This window comes from Bicyclus anynana, chromosome 6 (genome assembly GCF_947172395.1).
Source record: "Bicyclus anynana chromosome 6, ilBicAnyn1.1, whole genome shotgun sequence".
NCBI classification, from domain to species: Eukaryota; Metazoa; Arthropoda; class Insecta; order Lepidoptera; family Nymphalidae; genus Bicyclus; species Bicyclus anynana.
The window spans coordinates 368513-395574 of record NC_069088.1 but is presented as its reverse complement, the minus strand read 5'-3'; the positions used below and the strand labels follow the sequence as shown (position 1 = coordinate 395574).

Here is a 27062-nt window from a genome sequence, read left to right as displayed (position 1 = left end):
GACCTCGTGGTCAGAAACTTGGGCTATCCACTGGATCAATGTGGCACAGAGCAGACTGCACACACATTCGAATTTGTACTGACGAAACTAGATATTATGCATAGTGCAATCCGCGGCGGAATCAGTTTTGCATATTTAAACCTTGATTCCTTACAAGATTTACACGAAATCCAAGAAATAGTTTGTAAATAAACCGAAACCAAACGAACTGAATCCAATTTTCTTTCGTGTTCAGTACATTTATATAAATGAGACGAATTTGTTCCTACTAGATCTGTACTTCATAAAATGGATTCCTTTCTTCTTTTCTTTATTTCTCCGTTACGTTACGTGTCGTGTGTACTATGTCGTCGTATGTGTGTCGGAATAGCTCAATTAGTTTGTACTGGGAGCAAAGTATAATGAAGCGCCGTGGCGTGCCATTGAGGCGACCCGCGTGACGTCAGCGGCGCGGCCCTGGCGCCTCCTATTGTCGCCGCGACGGTCCTGAGCCGCGTACTGAGGCTAGGGACTGGCGAAATCGCTAAGTCCCAATAATTGTTGACGAATAACCTTGGCAATGCTCTAATTATGGACAATGTGCTGTAGCTACCGGAACTTTTCGTCATTATCGTTATGGCGAAAAAAGCAAACAGTTTGTATCTATCGCCTATAACAGATCACACGCTCACTAGGAATATGTCCTAAACATTGCTCCTCGCGCCACAGAAATCTTAATAAATGAGTTCTGTGCCCTGTGCTCGTCGTGTTAAGCCTCATATTAGAAACTAGCGAACGCCCGCGACTTCGTCCGCGTGAAAGTCGTTGTAAACTTTCAACTAACTATTCCCCCCCCCCCCAGGAACCCCTATCCTACCCTACCCCTACCCTACCCTATCCCAACCCTACCCCTACCCTACCACTACCCTACCCCTATCCTACACTACCCCTATCCTACCCTACCCTATCCCAACCCTACCCCTACCCTACCACTACCCTACCCCTACCCTACGCTACCCCTGCCCTACCCCTACCCTACACTACCCCTACCCTACCCCTACCCTTACCCTACCCTACCCCTACCCTACCATACCCCTACCCTACTCATTAATTAGGATTTCCAAAGTCATGTCCCCACTAAATATTTACGAGTATGTAGCTATTGCAAACATTACATACTAGCACCAAAGTTTGATTTCAATATTTACAGATGTCAGTGAAAACGTATTACCCCATGGTTCGCACGATAGTCCTCAATTAAAAGCTCCGCGATCGTAACCTTGAGTGAAAGCTAAATCGGCCAGCGCGTGGAGCGCAGCTTATACTGTTCGCGCGGCGCTCGCAGCCTGGCACGCTGCCGACCCTGCCTGAATGTTCAGTTATGAGCTGCATATCATTGTTTACGTACCCATATGTTGCGAGACTGTAGGCTTATCTCGGAGATTACTCTCTCGCCTCCATTTAAGAGATACTCTGCTCAAAATGGCCGTATCAAGCTCAACGTACACCGCTGTTACTAAATGAAACCACCCCAGACTTTAACGACATGGCTTGACAAAATTTTGCAATATGGCGAGACTTTCCGAAAATACAGAACAGTAAATAAACCTTAAATACGAAAATTTGATGCTAGATAGATGTCATAAAGTGATAACACCCCGTGTACCGTTGCGATCATAATAAAACTAATACTTTACTAAACATCATAAGTAAAAGAAGACAAATTTACAATTACCGTGTCACAGTTACATTATCGTGTACAGTCATCGTCATTTATTACCGCACGGAACACTAATGCCGGTTATTTCACATGACCATTGACCACGGTAACGTTGCGCGGAGCCTGTGCCAAATCGAAAGTTGTAGGGATAAACATCGTGCAAAAGCTCGCTCGGCCGCTGAGCCGACGTTGTTTACGGCGACGATACTCGCAGCTTGGCAGCCGGCCAGCAGTTTTATTTGATGTCACAGACCTATCGCGTGCTGGTAGCTGTACCACTGTACACTCGAGCTCGTGAGCGTCAGATGATCGTACGGTTGCATTTGTTTACAAACTGTTTCACTTGGAATTACGACTGGGATTTGCAACGGTGCGGTTCGATCAGATTTATGACTTGACCCGAATTGAGTCCGAAAAATCCATCCACAACGATGAGCATTCATCTAGATTCAGTAGTCATCCAAACTCAATTGAACTTTGTAGTCTCTCAAACGATAAAAACTGGTTGTTAAAAGGTATACGAGGCATGTCATAACTTACGTTCTATCGAATCGAAATAATCGAGAATTTTATTTACGCGTTCTACTCGAAGAACTCTTTTAAACCCTTGAATTAAAAGAGGTATGTTTATTTTATGAGGGATTGATATCTGAATTTTCCTAAATATGAAAAGCCGTTTTTGTAATTTTAACTAAACTGTCTGTATGTTTATTTATATGCATCCCCAATGTCATTTGAAAGATTGCTCAATTTGCGCGAGTTGACTGGTCCGGTCCCTACAAGTGCAGGCATTGCAGTGAGGCGCCGTCTGTCCGCAGCTTGCCGTCGTTCGTGCCGCTGTTCCTGTTCGAGCAGTTCCGCCGCTACTCCAACTGCTTCTTCCTGCTCATCGCGCTGCTGCAGCAGATCCCCGACGTGTCGCCCACGGGCCGCTGGACCACGCTCACGCCGCTCATCCTCATCCTCACCGTCAGCGCTATCAAGGAGATCGTCGAGGACTTTGTGAGTGACACCACGACAGTCTACCACCACTAAATAACTGTTAATGGACTGTATGAGTAACTTTTAGAGGTATTATTGTTGTTAATGTAAACTTCCATTGTCTTCTGGGATCCTAGATACGATAATAATTATTAAAGCCGCACGCAGTGTTAAACATTAAATCCTACATAAGTAACTGTGCAACATAAGAAACGTTGGGAGGATGATTTCAAGAAGTTCGTCGGCCCTGAATGGCAGGGGACTGGGAAAAGTAGAGATTGATAGGGAAGGTCTATGTCGAAGGAAAAGCTATTTTGATTACGAATTATTAAATACAACCAGCCATAAACCGCCAGCCAACCATAAAGGCCTATCTGAAGTAATAGTATGGTGGTCGCTAACTCGGGAGCGATTGCAGAAGCGGCACCGCGCGGACGACGAGACCAACCGGCGCAAGGTGGAGGTGATGCGTGACGGGCGCTGGCTCAGCCTGCGCTGGGAGAAGCTGCAGGTGGGGGACATCTGCAAGGTGCTCAACAACCAGTTTTTCCCCGCCGACCTCGTCATGCTGGCCTCCAGGTGAGCCAGCCAGCTTTATTTTTTAGTCAATGCCAAGCCCTTGACTTCGGTCTCACCTGACGTTAAGTGACACTACAATCTAAAATGGAACCGGGCTAACTTGGATGAGGTTCAAGATTATTTTACCTATACCTCTGACGGATTCTGGGCGGCATCGTTCTGGTACTCTTAATCGTTTGGCGGTAAAGTGGTAACTAGCCTCAGCCTATGCCTACCACCAGATCATACCTGAGACAATTTAGAAAATGTAAAATCCTAAACTGGCCGAGCTGGTAATTGAACCCCTCTCTGTTGAGTATCACAGCACTACCATCTGCGCCAGAGAGGTCTTCAAATTACGTTCAGAATCAAAATAAAAAAAATGTTTATTTGCATGAAAGTTTTTTATTCCGCGTAGAATGCATATTCTCCTTCCATTCTAACAATTTTACTTAAAACATTGAAGGTTTATCGATATTATTAACTTTAACTCTGAATAGTGCAAGTTAGTTGATTGAAGCGGATTAATCAAATTGACTGACAACCACAAGCAATGCAACGTTTACTCTAAACTTGAATCAATATTTGGGTCAACAGTTTGGTTTCCTTAGATAAACTAACTAACTTGACCCTAACCATTCCTTAGTGCATACATTATTTGCTTTAGTGGCTCGTTAAGTCGGAATACTTACGAACTTACAAGTAAGTAGTGAAAAGTAGCTAGCTTTCATAAAAATTGTATGCATGTAATTTGTCCTTAGAAATAGCGCGTTCAAATTATCAAAATTCAGGGTGTATTTGGGTTATATTGAAATAACTATAAATCTAAAATCAACTTTACGCGTAGTTGGATAAACACAGAGAATAAGTCTAAATTAATTTGTATTCCTGACTAAAAGCTTATTTCATTGACAGTTAAAGTCTATCTGAAACTTTATCGACGTATTGTGCCTTTGTCGGCAGTGAACCGCAGGGCATATCGTTCATCGAGACGTCCAACCTGGACGGCGAGACCAACCTGAAGATTCGGCAGGCCAACTCCGAGACCGCGCCGTTGGACAACGTCGCCGCGCTGGCGGAGTTCCGCGCCACCGTGCAGTGCGAGCCGCCCAACAGGCACCTCTACGAGTTTAACGGCATGCTCAAGGAGACCAACGCTAAGTAAGTAAACATCAATGCTAGGTTTAGACGAAGCCTCGTATAAATAGTTTTTCAAGAGTAGACAGCGCTGGCTGTCAGCACTGGCGGGAATATAACGCCGATCTATATTTCAATCCAGTGACCAGACAAGCCAACGCTGGCTTGATCCGTGTTGGCTTATCTGAGGACTGCTTTACTGGCTTCATCTCTTTCTAACTCTAAACCTTGCTTGAGTCTAAAAAATATAATGTTTGTGTTTGTCATTGTGTTTCCTCAATTGTACCTTCGTATAAAAAGAATTGATCAATTTGGTATCTGTATACATGTACAGGACGTTTCTTCAGAGAGCATAGGCCATCAGTTTTCATCGTCATCATTGTTACAGGGTCAAAGTCGGAAAATACCACCCTTAAAGTAGCATTAACTGCTAACATGCTAAATATCCTTATCCTAATCTTTTATCCTTAAATATCCTTATCTTAAAGGAAGATGATGTTTCAGAACAATCCCACTGGGTCTGGAGCAGATGCTGCTGCGTGGCTCCATGCTGCGCAACACGGCGTGGGTCATCGCCCTCGTGGTGTACACGGGCCACGAGACCAAGCTCATGAAGAACTCCACCAAAGGTACTCGACAACGCGCAGACAAATCACCATGTTGCTCTTGCTTCCTTGCTCTACCCAATAGGCCAATGTTTATTTCGATGATTCTATCTAAAGGAAACATTACCTATTACGAATATCTCAAGTCTTGCAGAAATATATGCTTATGCCACAGACGCAGTACTGTGAGTAACTGAGTGAGTTCCTCCCCCAGCTCCACTGAAGCGCTCGTCCATCGACCGGCAGACCAACACGCAGATCCTGATGCTGTTCATCATCCTGCTGGTGCTGTCGCTGCTCAGCGCCGTGTTCAACGAGCTGTGGATCCAGCAGCGCAAGCACACCGACTGGTACATCGGCCTCTCCGGTGAGTGCAGCGATGACAGCTGACTGAACTAACCTGTATCATCATTATCAGCCGATGGACGTCCACTGCTGAAAATAGACATTGCTTTCAAACGATACAGTTTTGAACCTACTACCTGTTTGTTGATACCTTCAGTCCACCATGTGAAGGGTCTAACAGGTTGGTGGACCCTTCACATGATGGATCAACACTGCGCTTTCCGGTGTGGTGTTGCCATTTCAGCAACTTGATCTAACCTTTATAGAAGAAGTGAGAGCTTTTTTAACTTTCTAAAGTAAGAGTTTGCTAATTGTTGTATTTTTTCTTTTACAGATGCGCAGAATACAAATTTCATATTCAACTTTTTGACATTTTTGATATTATACAACAATCTTATACCAATATCCTTACAAGTTACTGCTGAAATTGTCAGATTTTTCCAAGTGAGTATTGTCTGTTGTTTCTTGAGGTGTATCATTTTGTAATTTAGTTTTTTGTATTCTTTCTAGAAGACATTTTTAGTACACCTTACTATTACAACCTTAATCAAATCTTCTTTCTGTGATAGAATATTTAGTTTTTCCTTTTTTGGTCCAGGCGAAGTTTATAGCGATGGACAGTGAGATGTACCACGCGGAGACGGACACGCCCGCGTTGGCGCGCACGTCCAATCTCAACGAGGAGCTGGGCATGGTGCGCTACGTGTTCAGCGACAAGACCGGCACGCTCACCTGCAACGTCATGGAGTTCCGCAAGTGCTCCATCGCTGAGGTGAGTGCGCCACAGATGTACCACGCGGAGCAATATTCAGTGTTTCAACTATTCTTTAATGTACAGATCCTTATAGACAGACTAATAATTGCAAACAACAATTGTATCTAATGCAAACATACAGATATTATGTGGATACTCGCAGGTGATATACAACAAGCCGGGCCACAACGAGCGGCTGGAGGACACGCTGCTGTACCAGAACCTGGACAACAACCACCCCAACGCCGCCGTCATCTCCGAGTTCCTCACCATGCTGGCCGTGTGCCACACCGTCATCCCCGAGCTGGTGGACGGCGCCATCAACTACCACGCCGCCTCGCCGGGTAACGACTGCCTCCCCCCGACACTGACAGTTCCTCACATGCTGGCCGTGTGCCACACCGTCATCCCCGAGCTGGTGGACGGCGCCATCAACTACCACGCCGCCTAGCCGGGTAACGACTGCCTCCCCCCGACACTGACAGTTCCTCACATGCTGGCCGTGTGCCACACCGTCATCCCCGAGCTGGTGGACGGCGCCATCAACTACCACGCCGCCTCGCCGGGTAACGACTGCCTCCCCCCGACACTGACAGTTCCTCACATGCTGGCCGTGTGCCACACCGTCATCCCCGAGCTGGTGGACGGCGCCATCAACTACCACGCCGCCTCGCCGGGTAACGACTGCCTCCCCCTGACACTGACAGTTCCTCACATGCTGGCCGTGTGCCACACCGTCATCCCCGAGCTGGTGGACGGCGCCATCAACTACCACGCCGCCTCGCCGGGTAACGACTGCCTCCCCCCGACACTGACAGTTCCTCACATGCTGGCCGTGTGCCACACCGTCATCCCCGAGCTGGTGGACGGCGCCATCAACTACCACGCCGCCTCGCCGGGTAACGACTGCCTCCCCCCGACACTGACAGTTCCTCACATGCTGGCCGTGTGCCACACCGTCATCCCCGAGCTGGTGGACGGCGCCATCAACTACCACGCCGCCTCGCCGGGTAACGACTGCCTCCCCCCGACACTGACAGTTCCTCACATGCTGGCCGTGTGCCACACCGTCATCCCCGAGCTGGTGGACGGCGCCATCAACTACCACGCCGCCTCGCCGGGTAACGACTGCCTCCCCCCGACACTGACAGTTCCTCACATGCTGGCCGTGTGCCACACCGTCATCCCCGAGCTGGTGGACGGCGCCATCAACTACCACGCCGCCTCGCCGGGTAACGACTGCCTCCCCCTGACACTGACAGTTCCTCACATGCTGGCCGTGTGCCACACCGTCATCCCCGAGCTGGTGGACGGCGCCATCAACTACCACGCCGCCTCGCCGGGTAACGACTGCCTCCCCCCGACACTGACAGTTCCTCACATGCTGGCCGTGTGCCACACCGTCATCCCCGAGCTGGTGGACGGCGCCATCAACTACCACGCCGCCTCGCCGGGTAACGACTGCCTCCCCCCGACACTGACAGTTCCTCACATGCTGGCCGTGTGCCACACCGTCATCCCCGAGCTGGTGGACGGCGCCATCAACTACCACGCCGCCTCGCCGGGTAACGACTGCCTCCCCCCGACACTGACAGTTCCTCACCATGCTTTGTTTGTTATTTTAAACTACCAGTAGATGGCGTTCTTAAAGAACTTTGAAACAATCCTTTTTTGTACAATTCAAGAACCTGTTGCGATACAGTTATGCCTAAGGCTCGCAGATGGCGCTTTGTTTTTTTTTATTTTTTTAAAGAAGTTTACTTCAGTCGTGTGGTCTAAAGCACATTCCTTTTTTTAAAGTACATAAAAGCTGTAGCAGTACAGTGTGTCCATATGTGTCCAGACGAGCGCGCGCTGGTGGCGGGCGCGGCGGCGTGGGGCTGGGTGTTCGCCGCGCGCACGCCGCAGGCGGTGACGGTGCGCGCGCGCGGCCGCACGCTCACCTACAGCGTGCTGCACGTGCTCGCCTTCACCTCGTCGCGCAAGCGCATGTCCGTCGTCGTGCGCGCGCCCACCGGTGAGGACGTCCGCTAGTGTCACATAACGCCAAAGGCAAAGGCCAAATGTCAATGATGTGTGTGTGCGCAGGTGAGATCAAGCTGTACTGCAAGGGCGCGGACTCGGTGATCTACCCGCGGCTGGCGGGCGGGCCGCGCGCGGCGGCCTTCGCGGAGGCCACGCTGGCGCACCTGGAGCACTTCGCGGACGAGGGGCTGCGGACGCTGGTGTTCGCCGTCGCAGACATCCCCGAGCATTTCTACAAGGTCTGTATGCGTAGACTGTTCTGGTACTGATCAGTAGGCGGTCCCTATTAACTTTGAAGATTTTTCGGCATAATTCCACCTCTCCTCTCCTGTTTCCCTCTTTAACTTTCAAATTATAAAAATCCGTTCCTCGGTAATTCTACGTCAGAAAATGTACTAAACTAACGGTACTGAAAGCTTTTGAGGTTTGATAGTGCCGAATCGATAGACCGTTTAGACGACACACTCGTCGACACACCGTCGTCTCAGAACAATCCGAGTGGGTATTCTGTCACTAAAGGTATACAGCAGCATTTTCTATAAAACCTGGCTTTTTCTGACACTTTCAAATATTATCGTTATATTTCAAACAATTAGCACAAAACTTTGACAATTTTATTAATCATAAAATAGAACATCTACCCCTCTACAATTAATTCACTATTTCAATCCTGAAACCAATTGTGGCTATTCACATAATATTGTGTTTAAACTTTTTAAAAAATATTACAAACGTACTTCGCTGGCAAAGAGCGTCGTTCAGTAAGCGACAGGATAACTCAGACCACATGTCGACGTAGGACTGGTCGAACACGTACCACAAGGCGAGCATCGCGATACACGACCGCGAGCAGAAGCTGGAGGAGGCCGCGCTGCTCATCGAGAACAACCTGCGGCTGCTGGGCGCCACGGCCATCGAGGACAAGCTGCAGGACGGCGTGCCCGAGGCGGTGGCGGCGCTGCTGCAGGCCAACATCCACGTGTGGGTGCTGACGGGCGACAAGCAGGAGACGGCCATCAACATCGCGCACTCGGCGCGCCTGCTGCACGCCGCCATGCCGCTGCTCGTGCTCAACGAGGACAGCTTGGACGTGAGTGCCTTCGTCTAGTGTACACTGAGAATGCTACCTACGACTGTATCTCATGTGAGAAAAAAACAAATGCCAACCAATTACGAGAGTTGTCCTGGTCTCTTTCTCCAAGGCAACGAAAGGATGAGGGAATTAGAATTTAATTCGACGAGTCAGTTATGCCCTCATTAATTATAAGTAAACAATATTATAGCTTTTATTGGATACTTGGAGACATATTTATTTTAATATTCAGGCAACCAGAGAGAGTCTATCCCGTCACTTGGCGGACTTCGGCGAGAACCTCTGTAAGGAGAACGAAGTGGCGCTCGTGATAGACGGACAGACACTCAAGTACGCGATGGGCTGTGACCTCAAGAAGGACTTCTTGGACCTCTGCGTGTCGTGCAAGGTGGTCGTGTGCTGCCGCGTCTCTCCCATACAGAAGGCCGAGGTGGGTAGCGTTCACGTGGACGCTAGACTCTGCTAATATTAAACTCCCAATACGTTGGCGACTCCTTTAGACACTAGCTTGAGCTCCAAAAAAGTTGGCGACATCTTTAAAGGTTAGGTTTTATTCAAACAGAGCTTCCTAAGCTTCCAAAAAATTTTCGATATACTTGGACACTAGCTTCCACTCATATTGAGCTCCCAGAAAGTTACCAATATTTTTAGAAACTAGCTGCCAATCATATAGAGCTCCCAATAAAATGGTGACCCCTTTTCTATTCTTGTTGAGCTGCTAAATTGTTGTCTACATCTTTAGACACTTCAATTCACTCATACTGAGACAAAAAGTTGTTAACTCCTTTGAATACAAAGTTTATTATAAATTGCTCATAGATACAAAATTTTTGAAGGTGGTGGAAATGGTCTCCCGAGCGACTGGCGCGGTGACGTTGGCCATTGGCGACGGTGCCAACGACGTGGCGATGATCCAACGTGCTTCGGTGGGCGTTGGCATTTCCGGCGTGGAAGGCTTGCAGGCTGTCTGCGCTTCCGATTACAGTATTGCACAGGTACCATGATGTCATTAAAATACTCTATTAGTTCCTCAGTGGCTGTAACCTTAGTACACGTTGAGGTGCTTTTGGCATCTTCAACGAAACACTTTAGAGCTTCCGTTGTACTAATATCGAAATCGATGTCTTTTTTCCCAGTTCCGCTTCTTGGTACGTCTGCTTCTGGTGCACGGCGCGTGGAATTACTCGCGCATCAGCAAGCTAATCCTCTACTCCTTTTACAAGAACATCTGCCTCTACGTCATTGAGCTCTGGTTCGCGATATACTCTGCGTGGTAAGGAAACCTTGAAAATACTCAATTAGTCTTTTGCAGTTTGGCAAAATACGAGATATAAAAATGAATTACTGTTATTTGTTCAGGTCGGGTCAAATATTATTCGAACGCTGGACGATAGGGTTCTACAACGTAATCTTCACAGCGCTGCCGCCATTCGCCATCGGACTGTTCGATAAGATCTGTTCCCCTGAAATTATGTTAAGGGTATGTTACTTTGAAGATCTCTCTGCATTATAATAAAGAAAGAATAAAATTAAGATTCTTTATTTTATTTATTGTCAAAAATCCGTACTTATTTTAGTTTTTTCGTAAATGATTTTGTTTTATGTTAAAATATTATATATGATTTTGCCTGATTAGCCGGAAGTAAAGTTTGAAGACTGCTTAACAGCGGTGTAAAACTTTAGTCGGCTTGTATTCATTTCACAGTGATCATTTAGTCATTCTGCCCTCTTTACGAAAGGCAACGTTTGCCGTTAACTTGTGCGCTAAAGATGCAAAGTATTGATGACGCCGCCGCCGGTGTTGCAGCACCCGGTGCTGTACATCCCGTCGCAGCAGAACCTGCTGTTCAACGTGCGCGTGTTCTGGGTGTGGGCGGTCAACGCGCTGCTGCACTCCATGCTGCTGTTCTGGCTGCCCGTGTTGCTGACGCAGCATCACGTCCTGTGGCCGCACGGCAAGGACGGCGGGTACCTCGTGCTCGGCAACTTCGTCTACACCGTGAGTTACTGCTGCTGTTCCGGCTGCCGTGTTGCTGACACTGTGAACTCGTTTAGTTCAAGCGCACTGTTGTGGTTGCAGTTCGTGGTGGCGACGGTGTGCCTGAAGGCGGGGCTGGCGACGCACTCGTGGACGTGGGTCACGCACGTGTCCATCTGGGGCTCCATCGCGCTGTGGTTCCTCTTCATCCTCGTCTACAGGTGAGGGTCAAGGCATATCATGCGACACATTATGCTGAGCTGAAAACCCTTTTTGTTTAGGATTATAGACAGTCATGCTAGATGACTAGAGTAGGACTGTCTGTAACACTTTCTTTCTTCTTCTTTCTTTCTTTCTTTCTTTCTTTGTTTCTTAACCTAGGTCAAGGTCATTTTATCACTCAATTTTTATCCGTTCTTCTTATGAGAGAGTAAACGGTATTGGTAACGTAACGCGTTAAAGCTGAAGTTGGCACGTTTGAAACTTCCACTTGACACAACAAACTTCGGACTGATTTTACGACCACAGATGATTATAAAGTTTTCATGTTACTGCTGTCAAAATATTCTTCATACCTTTCTGATAATCGAAGATTTTTAAATAAATTCAATAATTAATTGGATTCAATCAATGAAAGCAATTAGTTAAAGTTATCTCGTGGCTTGTGCTGTAGTGAACACGGCTTGTCCGCAGCAACCTGTACCCCACCATCCTGATCGGCGCGGTGATGCGCGGCATGGACCGCATGGTGTTCAGCTCGCTGGTGTTCTGGTTCGGCCTGCTGCTGGTGCCCGCCGCCACGCTGCTGCCCGACCTGGTGGTCACCGTGTGAGTGCCGTTCTATCAACTAAATTACAACATTTTAATGGTTAAGGAGTTCTTGGTTTGATAATACTAGGTCAGTGCAGTAGTCACTTGGATTATTTGGAAAATACGATTGTGTAGTAGTTGTAGCAAGGATGATCCTGAACAAATTTACAATTCGATTCTCGTTCTACAAACGCTAACATATTCTATGGATAGGTTGCTCAATACTCACGTAACCTTATGTCATCCCTTAACATTTTTTCTGTTTTTGAGGCCTTTGCAGAAATAGAATTGATGTGTAACTTGGTTACAGGCCATGAGCATTTTCACATTTACCCTAAATAATGACATGGTTACCTCAGTAGTACAGCTGAAATGAGTATTTTGTTTATTTACATGTTGCAAGTACAATTGGGCAATAATTTTAGCTGGCAGAGCTGGCAAATGATTTAATGATTGGTTGGAATGGTTAGCTTCAAACCAGTACGCCGATTTAGAACAAAGTTGTATTTATTTATATTAAAAGTAATTATCATTATCATCATAATCATATCAGCCGATGAACGTCCACTGCAGGACTGCATGGACTTTTTGTAGGGACTTCCAAACATCACGATCCTGAGCGGCCTGCATCCAGATTATTCCTGCGACAGAAGTATAGAAAGGAATTAGAAAACAGTCGGGTCCTTAGATATTGGATAGAACGATTTTCTTCTACATTATTTAATAGGTCCCGACTGTTTTCTAATTGCTTTCTACACTTCTGGACTGATCTTGTCTTTTTTCTTTTCAGTTTTTTATACTTAATGCAATCGGGTTTTTCTTATTTGTTTAATTAATTTATTGATATTAAATTTGACGACAATATTTGATCAGTAGTAATTTGAGTATAGACTAATCGTCCTTATATAGATAAATACTTCACGATTTCTCTAATAGTATAGCCTGCAAGTTGAGGTGGCAAGATTGTCTTCAGAAATGTCCCGAGGACGACCTCCGCGCCGCGCTCTGCGTGTGTCAGCTGCCGGCGCACAGACTAAGAGTTAATATTCCTCCCGATACGATCCAATTGAAAAGTTAATAACCTCAGCCCTTCTATATTTCATTTGATCTTTAAACCAACGAACTAGATATAGTTAAACTTAGAACTACAAATAACGTTCGATGTTTATGGACTAATAAAATCAGGGTACCACCGAAATACAATATGAGATCTTGATTACCTAAATCATGGTGTACGGCCATAAATTTTTCTGTAAAAAAGGACGATTCGGATCCTTAATACCGATCTTACTCTGAGGCTGCTAGATGTACCTATATGCCGACGATATTTGACTCTGTTATGATCATTCTGAATCAGATCACCATCGTCGTTGTCAGCCTATTTTGGCAGCCCTCTACTGGGTCGGGCTTCCCTCTGATGAGGCTGATGATGTATGATTGTGTAACGTTACAGACACTGTACAGTGTCACTGGTGCTATGATAATGACAGAGACCGACGGCTTTACATGCTCTTCGAGGCGAGACTTCCTAACTCCAGGCTGAGAAGTTTTACTGACAATTTCTCGTGATAAATGAAAACTTTATATTTCATAGCCCGTCCCAGAAATTGAACCCGGAACATCGTGTTCTGAAGACAGATAGTTGCAAAATACTAGACTAGACTATTGATTGAAAACAATAATTTTAAGTCTATCGAAAAAAAATACGGAAAAATATGTTTGGCTGGATTCCGTCTCTCTGCGGTAACTATAATGTGTTTTAACTGACTCTGACTCCTGACAGGAGGTTTTCAAATCGTCGGATTGTTTTACAGTTATGAGTACTGAGTATCTAGTTACACATGGTTGTTAGAAGTAATTTGATCAATCTCTTTATTTGATGTAGATGTCGGAGACCCACGTCACATACGGATCTCCTCACAAAGGCCGCGTCTCGTTTAGCAATCCTGTCCTTTACCCACTCCTGATGCGGTACGAATTGATGGCTTGTTTCAGTAACTAGAGGTAGCGTTATATATTCCATACCCTTCCCATACCCCTCTCCCATACCCTTGCGACCCATACTTGAGACGATGCAAGTCAATGCATCCAGTTATGAATGGTCCCAGGTTGCCTCGGTGGACTTAAATCGAATGGTTGACATTGAAAGTAACCGAAACTTTCAATACCCATACAAGCTGACCTCGAATTTCAATAAATTCAAATTCAAAATTCATTTATTTCAAGTAGGCTCAGTTTACAAGCACTTTTGACACGTCAGTTGACTATTTGTAAAGATTCTACCACCGGTTCGGAAGGCAGGTTCTGCTGAGAAGATACCGGCAAGAAACTCAACAGTTGCTCTTTTGAAAAAGTCATACAGTATTATAATTTACAATTGCTAACAATTACAATTTCTTATAGTTTTATTTCCTGTGTGAAGGTGGAAGCTGATCCAATGGCCTCCATGCACCTTTGTCGTTAAGGAACTCATCAATAGTGTAGTAAATTTATACTAATATTATAAAGATGAAGAGTTTGCTAATTTGATTGAACGTGCTAATCTGTTTTCCGTTTTCGTTTCGTAAACGGTTAAAGTTACGCAAATATAATGTTTGACAGAATTGTTCCTCAATAAAAGTTCTAAAAAGATACTGTACACGTTTCAGAGACTCACTATTAATTACCTTTTTTTATGGCAATCAAGGGTTTTACAATATAACACTAAATATCTATACTCAAAATGTATGTCGTAGACAAAAAAAAAAATGATTGGAGGCCAAGTTAAAATGAGAATTGTATTCAATTCCAGCATACACAACTCCGCCTTCAAAACGATGACGGAGGCGGTGCGAGAGAGCGAGATCAAGAAGCGGGACCCGGCGGCGCTCCTCGCGCAGCCGCGCCACTCGTGAGTACCGTCCTCGCCCTCCTCATCATCACTCTGTCACGTCATCTTCATCAGCACACTGACTAAATACTGTTTGTCATCGGCTGCCGTGAGATCTTATCTTATTTTAGAGGTAGGAGCATGGGCTGACACTGACAGACTTCAGCCTTCAAAAAATATGATGTTTGTCTAGCTATTAGGCTCATAGTACATATTGTTTTAAGATCCGGTGTTGGAAATATATACCCTCATCTGTTATTTATTAGTGATTAGTGATAAGAAGAGATAGATAATATTAACAGTGACACATTGCACATAGGTTGCCTAGTTAAATTGCGACCTTACACATTTTTCATACTAAATCTAGGAAATCATGAACTAGATCAAAGGCAACTTAACACAGATAAATTAAACATAAAATAAGTTTTGATTTGATATATTGGACGGCTAATTAATAATTGATCAGGGTAAATATATCATAAAATGAGTCAAATGTCATATCAGTCAATGTCATGGCGTATTTAGTCATATCTGGCAACAGTGGCAACCCTACAGTTGCAGTGTGAAAGCAGGCAACCTTTACTTTTTCAATTGTATTGGGTATATTCTATTAACAAGTCTACAATTTTTTTATTTAGGGAAGTAGAATAAATTAATTTAAAGAAAATAATCGTATAATACTATCAGTCCGCAATTTAACTAGGTAATTTTGTGCATGTGTCAATGTGAATGTTTTCTATCATTTATTTTGTATCCCAAATAAATAACAGATGAGGATATATATTTCTCATGCCGGATCTCGTACTATATATTTCTTTTTCCAAATATTCTATAGATTTTTGATAGATTTGCAAAGTCCTATAGCTGGTGACATTTAGTATAATTACAATTGAGAAAGATATTTTTTTTTAATTTAACCATTTTAAAGCAACCATTCTAAAAACTAAATTACACGTTTTGTTTTTTTAAGAACAATCTTAAACATACATTGTTGTATCTTATTATTAATACGATAAAAATGATTTATTTGCCCCTATTATTACAACATGTAATAATTGATATTTTGTATGTGTGTTTGTTCTGTTTGCGATCGTATTGTATTATTGTATATATGTATGTAAGTGTTAGATATGTGATTAGCCCGAATATATATTTTTATATGTAAAAATATAATATATACATTATTTTATTCATAAATATATAAATTATTGTTGCTCAGTAAAATTACCAAATAGGTTAGGTTTAACTTAAATCGTATAATGCTCATTATATTTTTTGTTTTAAAATTTGAGTTAACATGCTTCAATATTTTATACATATTTAACAATTATATTAAATAGGTTATTTCAATTTGGTTCATAAAACTGCAACTTGACTGTAGATAAAAATGATACATAAATATATTCACTCATCAATATACATACTCGATACATAGACACCATAGTTTAATGGTATCATTTATATATTCACTCATATTACAAATATGTATTATTCTTGTTTTATTTTTTATTTGCACCAAGGAATTTAGTTTAGTATATTGTTGGTATATAAATATATAATATATTTGTATTTAAGTATGTACATATTACTTCACATAGTACTATTTATTTGAAGTATAATATAAAAGTGGCACATCTGCAATTCAGTCCGTGGATTTATAACATAAATGATTATTTAACTTAATATATTTTTTATATATTATATTAAGCTAGCGGGAAGTTGGTATAAATGTATTACGAAAAACGTCATAACCAAAAACCATTTTCTTTATTTTGATGTTAATACATAAATCGTCTAAAGTATATAAACATCTTGTACTCGGTTATAAGAGTTAAATGAAATCTATTAATAATACGTATATCATTATAATTACATAAAATGTGCCAATCAGTTACAGATCGACGGACAGTTGCACAGTATCAGTATGTAGCGCGCACGTATATAAGTCAGTGTCACTGTGTAGCAAATGTATGTGTGTTTGAGTTGAGTTGATTTTGTTTGGTTTGCTTGCACCGACCCCCCGACCCCTGACCCGTCCCCGCGCACGGCGCCGCCCCGCGCCCGCGTTGAGATAACATGACGGCACGAATTCTTTACCCTTTTTATTTACTGTAAATATCAAAGCGTCTTTTCTTAATTGGCAGGAAGAGTCAACAATGACAGATGAACGCACGTACACTGTACAGGCTTAAGGCTTGTGCCGCATACACTCGTTTCTCGTATTCGGAAAACCGATTGCATGAAATTAATATAAAATACATTAAGTGACGTAAACGTACATTTTTTTTCCGCACGGAACTGCGTACGTAACGAATGCGTGCCCTTGCGATAATGTAAATTTCGAAAAAAAAAACGTGAAGTTTTCGGTAGGCTCACGAAATTCCAAATCGAAATTACGCATTAGAAAAATGTATGCGGCCGGCCTTATGTGTGTGTACATTTAGTGTGTGTTGTAACCGTGCAAGTGATGTGTTTTTACTTTTTTTTGTTGACTCTTCGCGCTGTTTGTGCTGTAACTTTGGTCTTCGTACAGTAGGCTTATGTTGATGTCACTCTTGATGTTAATGTAGGCTGTAGAGTTGGATCGACCTTTGATGAACTTCAACGCGAAGTTTTTTGTTTCTATATTGAATTTTCTGTAGTACTCGTATGCCCAAACTAAAACTCCTTTTTACACAAGACGATCACGAAATAATTGTTGTTTAGACGGAATATGAAATAGAAAAACGATACGAAATATATTTAGACAGACTTAGAGATCGTAATATATAGATGTCTCAGTTTACTGTCACTAAGAGATGTATCAGTCGGTTGATGAAGATATATAAATCATCGACGTTTAAGACGAAACCGCACTAGGGCGCCACTGTATCGGAATGATACAGTAGGGCGCGCTTTTGCGTATATTTTCCAGGAGAAACTCTGTTGCGCTCTGCTTCGATCTACTATAACTCATACTGCTACGTTTTCATTTATAAGGTGTTGAGTATTAAGTACTTTTCTAGTTGTGCCACATAGCACCTCTTTGATACAGTGTCGCGCTAGGGCGGTGTATCTGGATACATTTTTACCCAAAGACTTAGTAGTCGACGAATCGGTCGTAACAGTAACTGAGGGGAACGGTAGCCGGACGTTATCTCAGCGGGGCCGCCGGGTCCAGTCTGACATGGTTGTGGTTGTGGCGGCGCAGACGGGCGCACGCGTGGCGCGGCAGCGGCGCGGGCGTGTGGCGGCGCCGCGTGGCGCCCGAGGACGAGCCCAGCCCCACGCACGCGCTGCACGGGCTGCGGAACGGCCGGCCGCCGCCCGCCCTGCGGCCGCGCGCGCACCGCTCGCACGTCGTGTGACACGCGCGCCGCGTCCGCGTCGTGCGTGTCTCGTGTTAATGCTGCGGCGACGACGGTCATACAGTAGAGAGTGCAGCGCCTTTGAAACAAGTCCTCCAACCTTCTAAAAATTCTTGTAAACTAAGCCTGCTTGAAATCATTTAATTTAAATTTTAACTACGATGTTCTCAAATGTTCAACGCTGACACAAAATGAGCCTAATGGATCAACAATAATTAAACGTGTGTAGCGGGTTCTAAATAATACCTATGTACATTTACGAGCAAATACATGAAATATGGACTCTTCTGAGAGTTTTTCGTGAATATCCTAAAATGTTTAAAAAAACTAGTAAATCTGATCTAAATTTAAAGGTTTAATTAGCTATGAACTATTTATAATATGTAAAATTTTTAATGAATTATTTAGCCAAATTTTAGAAGTTGGCTTATTGGGACCGAACCGAGGATCTCTCAAAGTCCTTCTCGAACTTCATGGACCGTGGAAGCTTTAAATTTTTATACGAATGTAGAGCATTGCAACGAAAGAAAATACAGTTTAATTGCATCTAAGATGGCACTTTACAAAATTAATAATGACTAGATAGTAAAAAATAGACTAAAAGGCCTGCACTCTCTTCTGTGAGGACATGTAGACTACAACGAGATGAGAAACATTTAGTGTTAGAACGAAACGTTTGGACGTTCCTATCCGCATTCCTTCCAGCGCGCCGACTGGCACAGCGCCCATTGGGCTTCGTGATATTTTGATACTAGTTTATTATATGTAATATATAATGAATAGTTATTTAATATAAAACTAATGTTAACAGTGTGTTTCCAAGTTGGACTTACCTGAAGTGTTATGTGCGGGGGATTACGACTTTCATGTGGTAAATATTTTGTATTTTGCTAGTCGGTTGACGCATTTTAGCAGTCATACAGTATCGCGAAGATGTCATACAGTTTATTTTATCCTTATAGTATTAGTTTAGCTAGTCAATGTACTAAATATAAAACTGTAAAGTAACTTTTTCTTGGTGCGCGCAGTTGGCAAAACGTTCAATCATCGGACACTAAGAACGCACTTTATTTCCTTTATTTTATTAGGGATTATCCGAAAAATAATAGGGGACTTTGTGTTGACTTTGTTTGTGATGACTTTTGTCGCTCGCAAGTTGAGAAATTCCTGTGTTTCCATACTGTATGATTTCTAAACTGTAACGGTAGCTTGCGTCAGTGTTCGTTTTGTAAATGCTACTTAATTTTTAAAAAAGTAACTATTTTTTACAACTGTTAAGAGAACTACCAAAAGCGAGGGCGTTTATACTCATTTATTGCTAGATTTATTGTAATAATTTGTGGTATAAGTAGATGTTTTCAATCTGTTACTTAATATATACCATAAAATATTTTTCGACGATATCGAAGCTCAGAACAAGTGTGTGTAGTTATTTAATTAAATATCTTCTAAAATCTATAAATAAAAATTATTATCTTAATGAATAAAAAGCCGCGCGTATTCATGTGGATACATTTAGAATATTTAATTCAGTACATTATATAAAATGCAATGTCTAGGAGTATCATTGTATTTGAATGCTACTTGAACATTTTCGCGTGTCAAGTAATGTAATAAACACATGACGTTCCTATGCGAAAGATGTGACACATTTGAAATTCGGAAAATATGATCAAAAGATCATCCGATATGGAAGCTTATTCTAAGATATACGAAATTTTTGTTGCTTCTTCACCCTACCTTTTCACTGTTTACCATTCATTAGGTTACATTTATCTGCCAAAGAACATCGACTGATAACTATTTAATTATTTCCTTACGAGTATTGATTTAGTAATCATTTCGATATTTATTTCAATAAATTATACGGTTAGAATGTTTGTCTCTCATATATTGTATGCTAGTGAATACGCGCCTTATAATCTACATAACACGTATAAAATGCATTCCCAAATCTCTAAATCTAGTGATGTATTACGTCTCTTTATATTTAAATATACCTATTTAAATTCTATATTTACTAAAAATCACAATTAAAGTCACAATTAATATTTAAAAAAACATTGCTAAGTTCGTCGTGTTCAACTGATTCAACTTCAGAAACGTGCACGATTAAAACTTTTATTCTTGACATGGATTTTTAAATTATTACCATATTGTGTAGACTAAATAAACAGCAGCATTTAGATAGCGCTAAGTTTCCAATCGACATTTATTATAATGAAATGACATTCCGTCTTCAAAAGGCTGTAGCATAACTCGCTGTGATTTGTAAATTTTGTAACACCCGCGATCCTAGCGCACGGTGTGAATATGTACTCTTGATCTCTAGTATTCTCAAAGTCGCATAGTTCCGACATTGCTTTAAACGCAATTGAATACTAATTCCTTTTCAGAAGGTGTTATTGTCAAAATGGCACTTTTTATTTACCGATTTATCTTCATTTAGAAAATAAAAAAATACTTTTGTTTTTTTGAATTTTGTTTAGAGTATTATATTTAGTGTAAGTATTTAAATATCATCCAATTACATAATCGCTTCAAAGTGTGGCGCTAGGGTCGCGTTGTAAACTTTGTACTTATTTCATAGTACGCTAGTGATTTTACGTGTTCCTGTTTTCTACTGTTGAATTTGTACTTGTTGTGTGTTTGTACTATAATAGAAAAGCAATAATTTATTATTAGTAGAACAACCGCTATCAAGTTGGGAGTATCGTTGTTGTATAAAATTGGTCTCAACGGACTGCCTCGGGGCACCCCTAGTATAATTGCGGGTTTGTGTACAGTCATAGTATCTAGTGCTAATCGACAACTATGGAATTGAGAATCTCCTACATTTCTCCTTTCTAGTGTTAGTTTTAATGAACTGGGAAAGTTTTGCGAAAATGTCAGTATGTGGAAAATCCCCGTAGTAAACGTATTTAATTTTATATCAATGGAATCGTTCTCTGCCGTTGCGTTGTACAAAATATTGAATTCTTTGTTTTGATATTCGCTTTAATTTCTCCTCTCATGATTCTTTCAATTAGCATACCAATTCCGAAAATTACTGTTTGATTAATCCATTTTACTCGTAAGAACATTTGTTGGGCATGTTGGGGTCGACCTAAAGATTAATGTGAATTGATTACAATTCTAAATACAGATCCATCACAGACATCTGCACCTTTACATAGTTAATGCATTACACCTACTACGTGTATAAAACGTTTTTGTTCCTCATTTCTGCTTTTGCAGTGTGAATATATTAGATGTCCTTCCAACAATCTTGTCTTCCCTGCCATATACATATACATCGTATGTATCTTCTAATACATGCACCTTCTATGCAAGCGTGTAAGTTGGTTTTAAGTAAGTATTTTTTTCATTTTATTAACAGGCTGATACAAGCCAAGCATACAAAAATAAAAACAGTCTTCCACTGATTATTTATAATACTTTATTAACTAAAAATGACTATGTGGTTAATCTGTACGACGAAGAAGTAAGTACGAGAGGACTACCAGCCAAATCTCTTGATAACATGCTTAAAGACCTTGGCCTCTCTAAAACGGATCTCCAAAGCTGCTCTAGAAGGATCTTACCAAATTGGCTAAGTAGGGAGAACAACACGAGCGGAGAAGGGTAGTATTAATCAATTGTCAAGGAATTCCTTAGCCCTGGATGGAATGGATGTACATTGGTCACAAGTCCAGGATTCTGCTCGGAGTTTGCTTTCTGCCACGTGATGGATCCGGGACTCGCACGATTAGAATATCCATGGAATGCTAAGATATTCGTCTCTCTCTCTCCCAATTGTACACATAAAAAAAAAATTCTCAAAACTTTCTCAGGTCTTACTATATAGTACGAAAAAGATGAATTTTTTTCAATAGTTTAACAATAAAATGCAAACACAAAAGGAGATGAATATTGTATAGGAAATTTATTTTTGTACAAATTTTATGTAGTCATGACACTTAAGTTTTTAGTCTTTATTAAGTGTTATTATTAATCTCATGGTTAATAAGCAATTTGTTAATTTGATTTATTTACAAAATTATACTAAAAGGCTCTTCCAAATTGTATATATAAATATCACATATTATAAATTATGTAACTAGAAACCGTGACATATGTAAATACAACCTTCCCTTTTTAATTTTGCTTCTTTTTCATTCAATGTATGTTAGACGTTTAATTTTTCACTTATTTGCAGCACGTTTAGAGCTCATTGTATTTACTCATTCAAGTCTGTTTAATTTTGCTAAATTGTAAACTGTTTCATTGTCACATTCGTTTTAAAACGAAACTTTAAGCTTCTTTTTATTCTACATTTCCACTCAATTAAATAAGAAATTTTGTTACCGATTAATTACCCTTACTTTACTCTGCGTAAAGGTGGTATCCCTGTACAAGCTTTCAAATGTCAATTTGTTTATACATTAATCGACTGTGTGGAATGAATTCAATCCTAAAAACTGATAATGATTAATTTCCTTAGCACTTTTTGTACAGATAAAAAGTGTCAATTCTTTAAAAATAGTGTTATTTCATCGCTATTCTGTGTACCACCTTTATGCAGGGACATGATATAAAGGTAAGGTTGATATCCAACCGACGTGATGTAGATTAGGACATGGTAATGTAATGATAATATAAGTTTTGTAGAGCGTTTGTGTGTACGGTGAGACAGCGCTGGTTGCGTCCTTTGTAACTACCATTTGTATTGAATAAAGTGTTGAATTTGAACTGATTGGTCTCTATTATAAAACTATCGATACACTTACATACTCTGTCGGAAAACATTCCTAAAAATCGTTTAATAATAAAATTGGGCGGCCGGCTCACAAGCGAGGCTGACTTTTGAAGCAAACGCGTTCCATCTTAGACCTCACCATTGTTTTCCATCAAACATGATTGTAATCAAGGCCTAATCTTGAAAAATCTCACAACCATTGAAATTTGCTAGGCCCGCTAAAGGTAGGGCAAAGCTATGCACCAGAACTTGTATCCCTGAGATCAAAATTGATGATCGAGACTGCGAACAGAATGTACTTTTAAACAAATGCTTGTCAAGTAAGCCAGTAAGAGTTTTTAAAAAATTGGGCCTACTAAGCCTAATTTTTGTGTTTTTGTGATCACCAAATACAAACCTAAAAAAGAGATGAAAAAAATTATGAATGTTTTCCGACGCATGAAAATAGCATGTGATGTGGATAACGGGTCGGAGCCGCATCGGATCGGATCGGACGGCATGAGGTTGAGGTTGAGGTGCTAACAGTGTGGTGGTTGTTGTAGCGCGACGGACGCGCGGCACGCCGTGGCCCGCCTGGCCCAGTGTAAGTACGGCATGGCTTCGCATGCGCCGAGCCTGTGTCCGCCTCGCATCGCATCGCACCGCGTCGCACACTCTGCGGACTGGCCTTTCCCAAAATATTTGTGGTTTAGGTCATTTACACACGCGCGTCTGACGCAACTCAAACGCGATTGTCGCAGCTTTTATATACAAACACTAGCTGAAATGGTTGCATTTAACATGACTAGACTTTTTGAACAATGAATATTGTTCTAACGGTCTAGTACAGTATTAACAAACGTTAATATGCAGTCTCTAATGTGCACCGACCTTGAATGGCATTGAACAGGGCAATATCGCGTCTTATTTCAATTGTGTATTTGGTTAGGTGAAAGAATTCACTGTGACACACACATTATTTTCATACATTTTTGAATACGCACGTTACAAGGTTCTCTACAACAAGTGTTCAGAAAATATGTAAGTGTGTAATAAACATTCGTTACTTGATTTACATTATTTGGGAAACGCTGGTCCGAACCCCTCAGGGGTGGCTTGTCTCACGCTGCAAGCTTGTCACGCTTACTCCATATTACCTGCTGACGAATACTCACCGTCTGGTTACGATTGTTTTATTTTATTTCCGATACGCTGGTGCATATTTATTGGCTTAGTTAAAAGTTTCACTTATTTTTTTTCTAAATTGTGAATTTGAAGAATCTTACCTGTATCTAGAAAAATTTGCTTTTTAACATATGTATTCTCTGTACGTCGGTTATACATATCATTATAATAATGTTATATTTACTCTTTTATTACATAAATCGTTACTGTCGATGAGTGTTTATCATTTATGCTATAAGTCATTCAGGGGAACCTCTTTTCGATGTTGCTATGTCCCACGTTATAAGCCTACGAACCTGTTACTATTGACGAAAAAAACTGAAAGGATTGAAGTTTGTACAAAGCAGCAGTTTCCAAGAGGTTCCCCACACAATAGTAAGAGGTCCAAACGACAAGGAGTGAGTCGCTCGTGTGCGATGCCCCTTACTGATGGGTAACGTTGGGTTGTCCGGCCGGCGCAGCCTCACGGAGACGGCGCGCCTGCTGCAGAACGTGCGCAGCGTGTTCGGGCGCCGCTCCGCCACCAGGGTCAACATGGAGCTCGAGTTGTCGCGTGAGTGCCCTCACCGCCCCAGGCGCCCCCACTCGCACCCCACCCCACTCGGACGGCAGATCGCGCATCGGCTGCCTATGATGTTACAGTCATAGAAATATTAACAACGAGACAATTGAAATGACGTGTTCCACTGTAGACATCACTGTGATTGGGTCATGAGTCGACTGACGTAAATGTTTTCTTTTCAGTTCCTTTGCTCAAATGGTACCTACGTTGTAGCTTACTGGAGCGGGGTTAAAATAGTTTATTTAGCTCTAGGGTAAACATAATATATAGATAGAAGGGATGGTACCAACGAACCAACAAAAATTAAATGTTTTTTTAATTTTTGTTAAAAATGGTTTTGGAACAAAGACTTCACATATTATTACTCTGTATGTACAATTAACGTTAGGTCCAATTATCGAAAGTAAGATGAATACATATAATTTATATTGCTTGTTATTGAGGTTTAAAATTTAGATAATCCAAAAATAGATTTTCATTCTTCTTACAGCAAATAACGATCACATTATAGTCTATGAATTAGGTTAATTTGACTGAAAATATACCATTGCAAAGGCCGATGCGTAGTCTACACGTACTCCCTGTTTGAATACACTCTACACAGCCGTGCAGTGCACACGTGGCATTTATTTACAGGAAGCTATCTGTTTTATTGCCTGTATTAAAATATTAATAAAAAGATAAAATGCAAAAAAATGTACTAAGTATAAAAGTGTTACCTACTTTGTTCTGTTTAAAAAGTATTAGAATAATTACCTTATGTAAATGGGAAATAATAAAAGGCTTTTTTTTATTTATTTATTTATTTATTATTTATTTTTTTTTATTTATCTGTTTTATTGAAAGCCATACATCGGCTAGTGTAGTGTAGTGTAGGCATAGGGATTTATTACTACTAGTACATGAAATATTACTAATTAATATTTCATGTAATATTACCAATGGCAATCGACCTGTAAATCAATAATTGATTTGATTTTGGTTGATTGAACGGATTTTAAAATAACTGTGTTTAATATTTTGTATGTCTGTCAATCTGTATTTTTGTTGACCGAGCCTAAGACTGCTGAATGAATTCAAGTGAAACTTGGCACGATTCGAGACCATTTGTTGTTATGTGTAACTATTATATATTACTACCAGTAATTCAAGATTTTCAAAAATACCCCTAACAAAAAGTTAAAAAGGGGTTAAAGTTTTTTTAATATTAATGTCTTGAGTTATACTATTTTTTTTTTTTGTAAAATGATTAGTGGATTATTAATTAGGTATATATAAAACATGGGAAAATATAAATATATGGGGGTGAAGAAGGGGTTGCAAGTTTACATCGACGTTCACGCAGTCAAAAATCTCTAAATCTCTAATTTAAAGTAAATAAATAGCTACGAGTTGAAAATAAAAAAACAAGTCTTTAGAATAAGATTTATAAATATTGAGGAAGGAATTTGTAGATAGGTACACTCGCCGCTCTCGCAGCTCTTTGTGTAAATAAAGATATATGTCACGTCGCACTGCACGGTTCCGTAGACTTCATCCTCATTCAGTAGGTGACCGCGTCCCCCGCGCAGCCGAAGACGAGGCATAGTCACGCTTCGTAGTACCACACGTGTGTTTGCACAGTATCCGCACACTACTGTCACACGCGGACACGTCCGCTTTTTACACATTGTACAACTATTCCTTTATTAAAATACTCGTCCAATATGTCCGAGTTGGACGAAGGCGATATCAAGGCGTCCTAATTCGTCCAATCGATTTTATTGAACTTGACATGGCTTTCGTCTATTTGTCTTTTTATCCACATATTTTATTCTCAATTTACTTGCAAAACATTTCAATACAATTTCTAAATTTTACGATGTACTCAGGATGTTTTGAAGAAGGGAACCTGCAGCACTAGTTTTGCTACTCAGAGGTACATTTCAAGTACAATTTTATCTTGTATTTTTGTCGTTATATGCCTGGTTAGTATCTCTAAACAGAGTTATCTTCATTCCCGGACAGGTCTTCGTAAGCTGTAGCTCCAGACTAGAGGATTTTTTTTGTTTCTTGTATAGAACAAAAAGGCTCTGAAACTATTAGACCGATATTAAAAATTATTTCACCAGCGGCAAGCTACATAATTAGCGAATCGTTCTTAATCCATATTCGCTGCTGAGCTCGAGTCTCCTCTCAGAATCAGAGTGACACGTGATATTTAATTTCTTATAATGCACACAACTGAAAAGTTGGAGGTGTATGCCCCGGACCGGATTCAGACCCACACCCTCCAGAATCGGAAGCAGAGGTCATATCCACTGGGTTATCGCGACACAGTGTTTATGAAAAATATATAATAACAATACAGTTTTAATATGAATATGAATAATACTGAAACGCTGATTGTATCTCGCA

General features: G+C 41.2%; 1 protein-coding gene across 6 annotated transcripts in view; it reads left to right on the top strand.

Moving 5' to 3' along the window:
• Window positions 1-27062, top strand: part of LOC112051168 (probable phospholipid-transporting ATPase IA) — an 88095-nt gene that overhangs the window by 55677 nt on the left and 5356 nt on the right. Inside the window, exons 4-24 of one of the 6 annotated variants that reach the window (XM_052882297.1) lie at window positions 2518-2701; window positions 3099-3259; window positions 4202-4399; window positions 4880-5004; window positions 5195-5347; window positions 5660-5769; window positions 5924-6097; window positions 6243-6423; window positions 7923-8096; window positions 8168-8343; window positions 8904-9194; window positions 9430-9627; window positions 10034-10192; window positions 10334-10470; window positions 10557-10677; window positions 11005-11196; window positions 11278-11396; window positions 11869-12003; window positions 14777-14875; window positions 19013-19072; window positions 24565-24656. In XM_052882297.1, the coding sequence (XP_052738257.1) occupies window positions 2518-2701; window positions 3099-3259; window positions 4202-4399; window positions 4880-5004; window positions 5195-5347; window positions 5660-5769; window positions 5924-6097; window positions 6243-6423; window positions 7923-8096; window positions 8168-8343; window positions 8904-9194; window positions 9430-9627; window positions 10034-10192; window positions 10334-10470; window positions 10557-10677; window positions 11005-11196; window positions 11278-11396; window positions 11869-12003; window positions 14777-14875; window positions 19013-19072; window positions 24565-24656 (3239 nt within the window). Of the gene's footprint in view, window positions 1-2517; window positions 2702-3098; window positions 3260-4201; window positions 4400-4879; window positions 5005-5194; window positions 5348-5659; window positions 5770-5923; window positions 6098-6242; window positions 6424-6536; window positions 7645-7922; window positions 8097-8167; window positions 8344-8903; window positions 9195-9429; window positions 9628-10033; window positions 10193-10333; window positions 10471-10556; window positions 10678-11004; window positions 11197-11277; window positions 11397-11868; window positions 12004-14776; window positions 14876-18044; window positions 22933-23481; window positions 23523-24564; window positions 27058-27062 lie in introns of those variants that run through there. The other 5 variants (XM_052882301.1, XM_052882300.1, XM_052882303.1 and 2 more) reach the window with 5 other exon arrangements.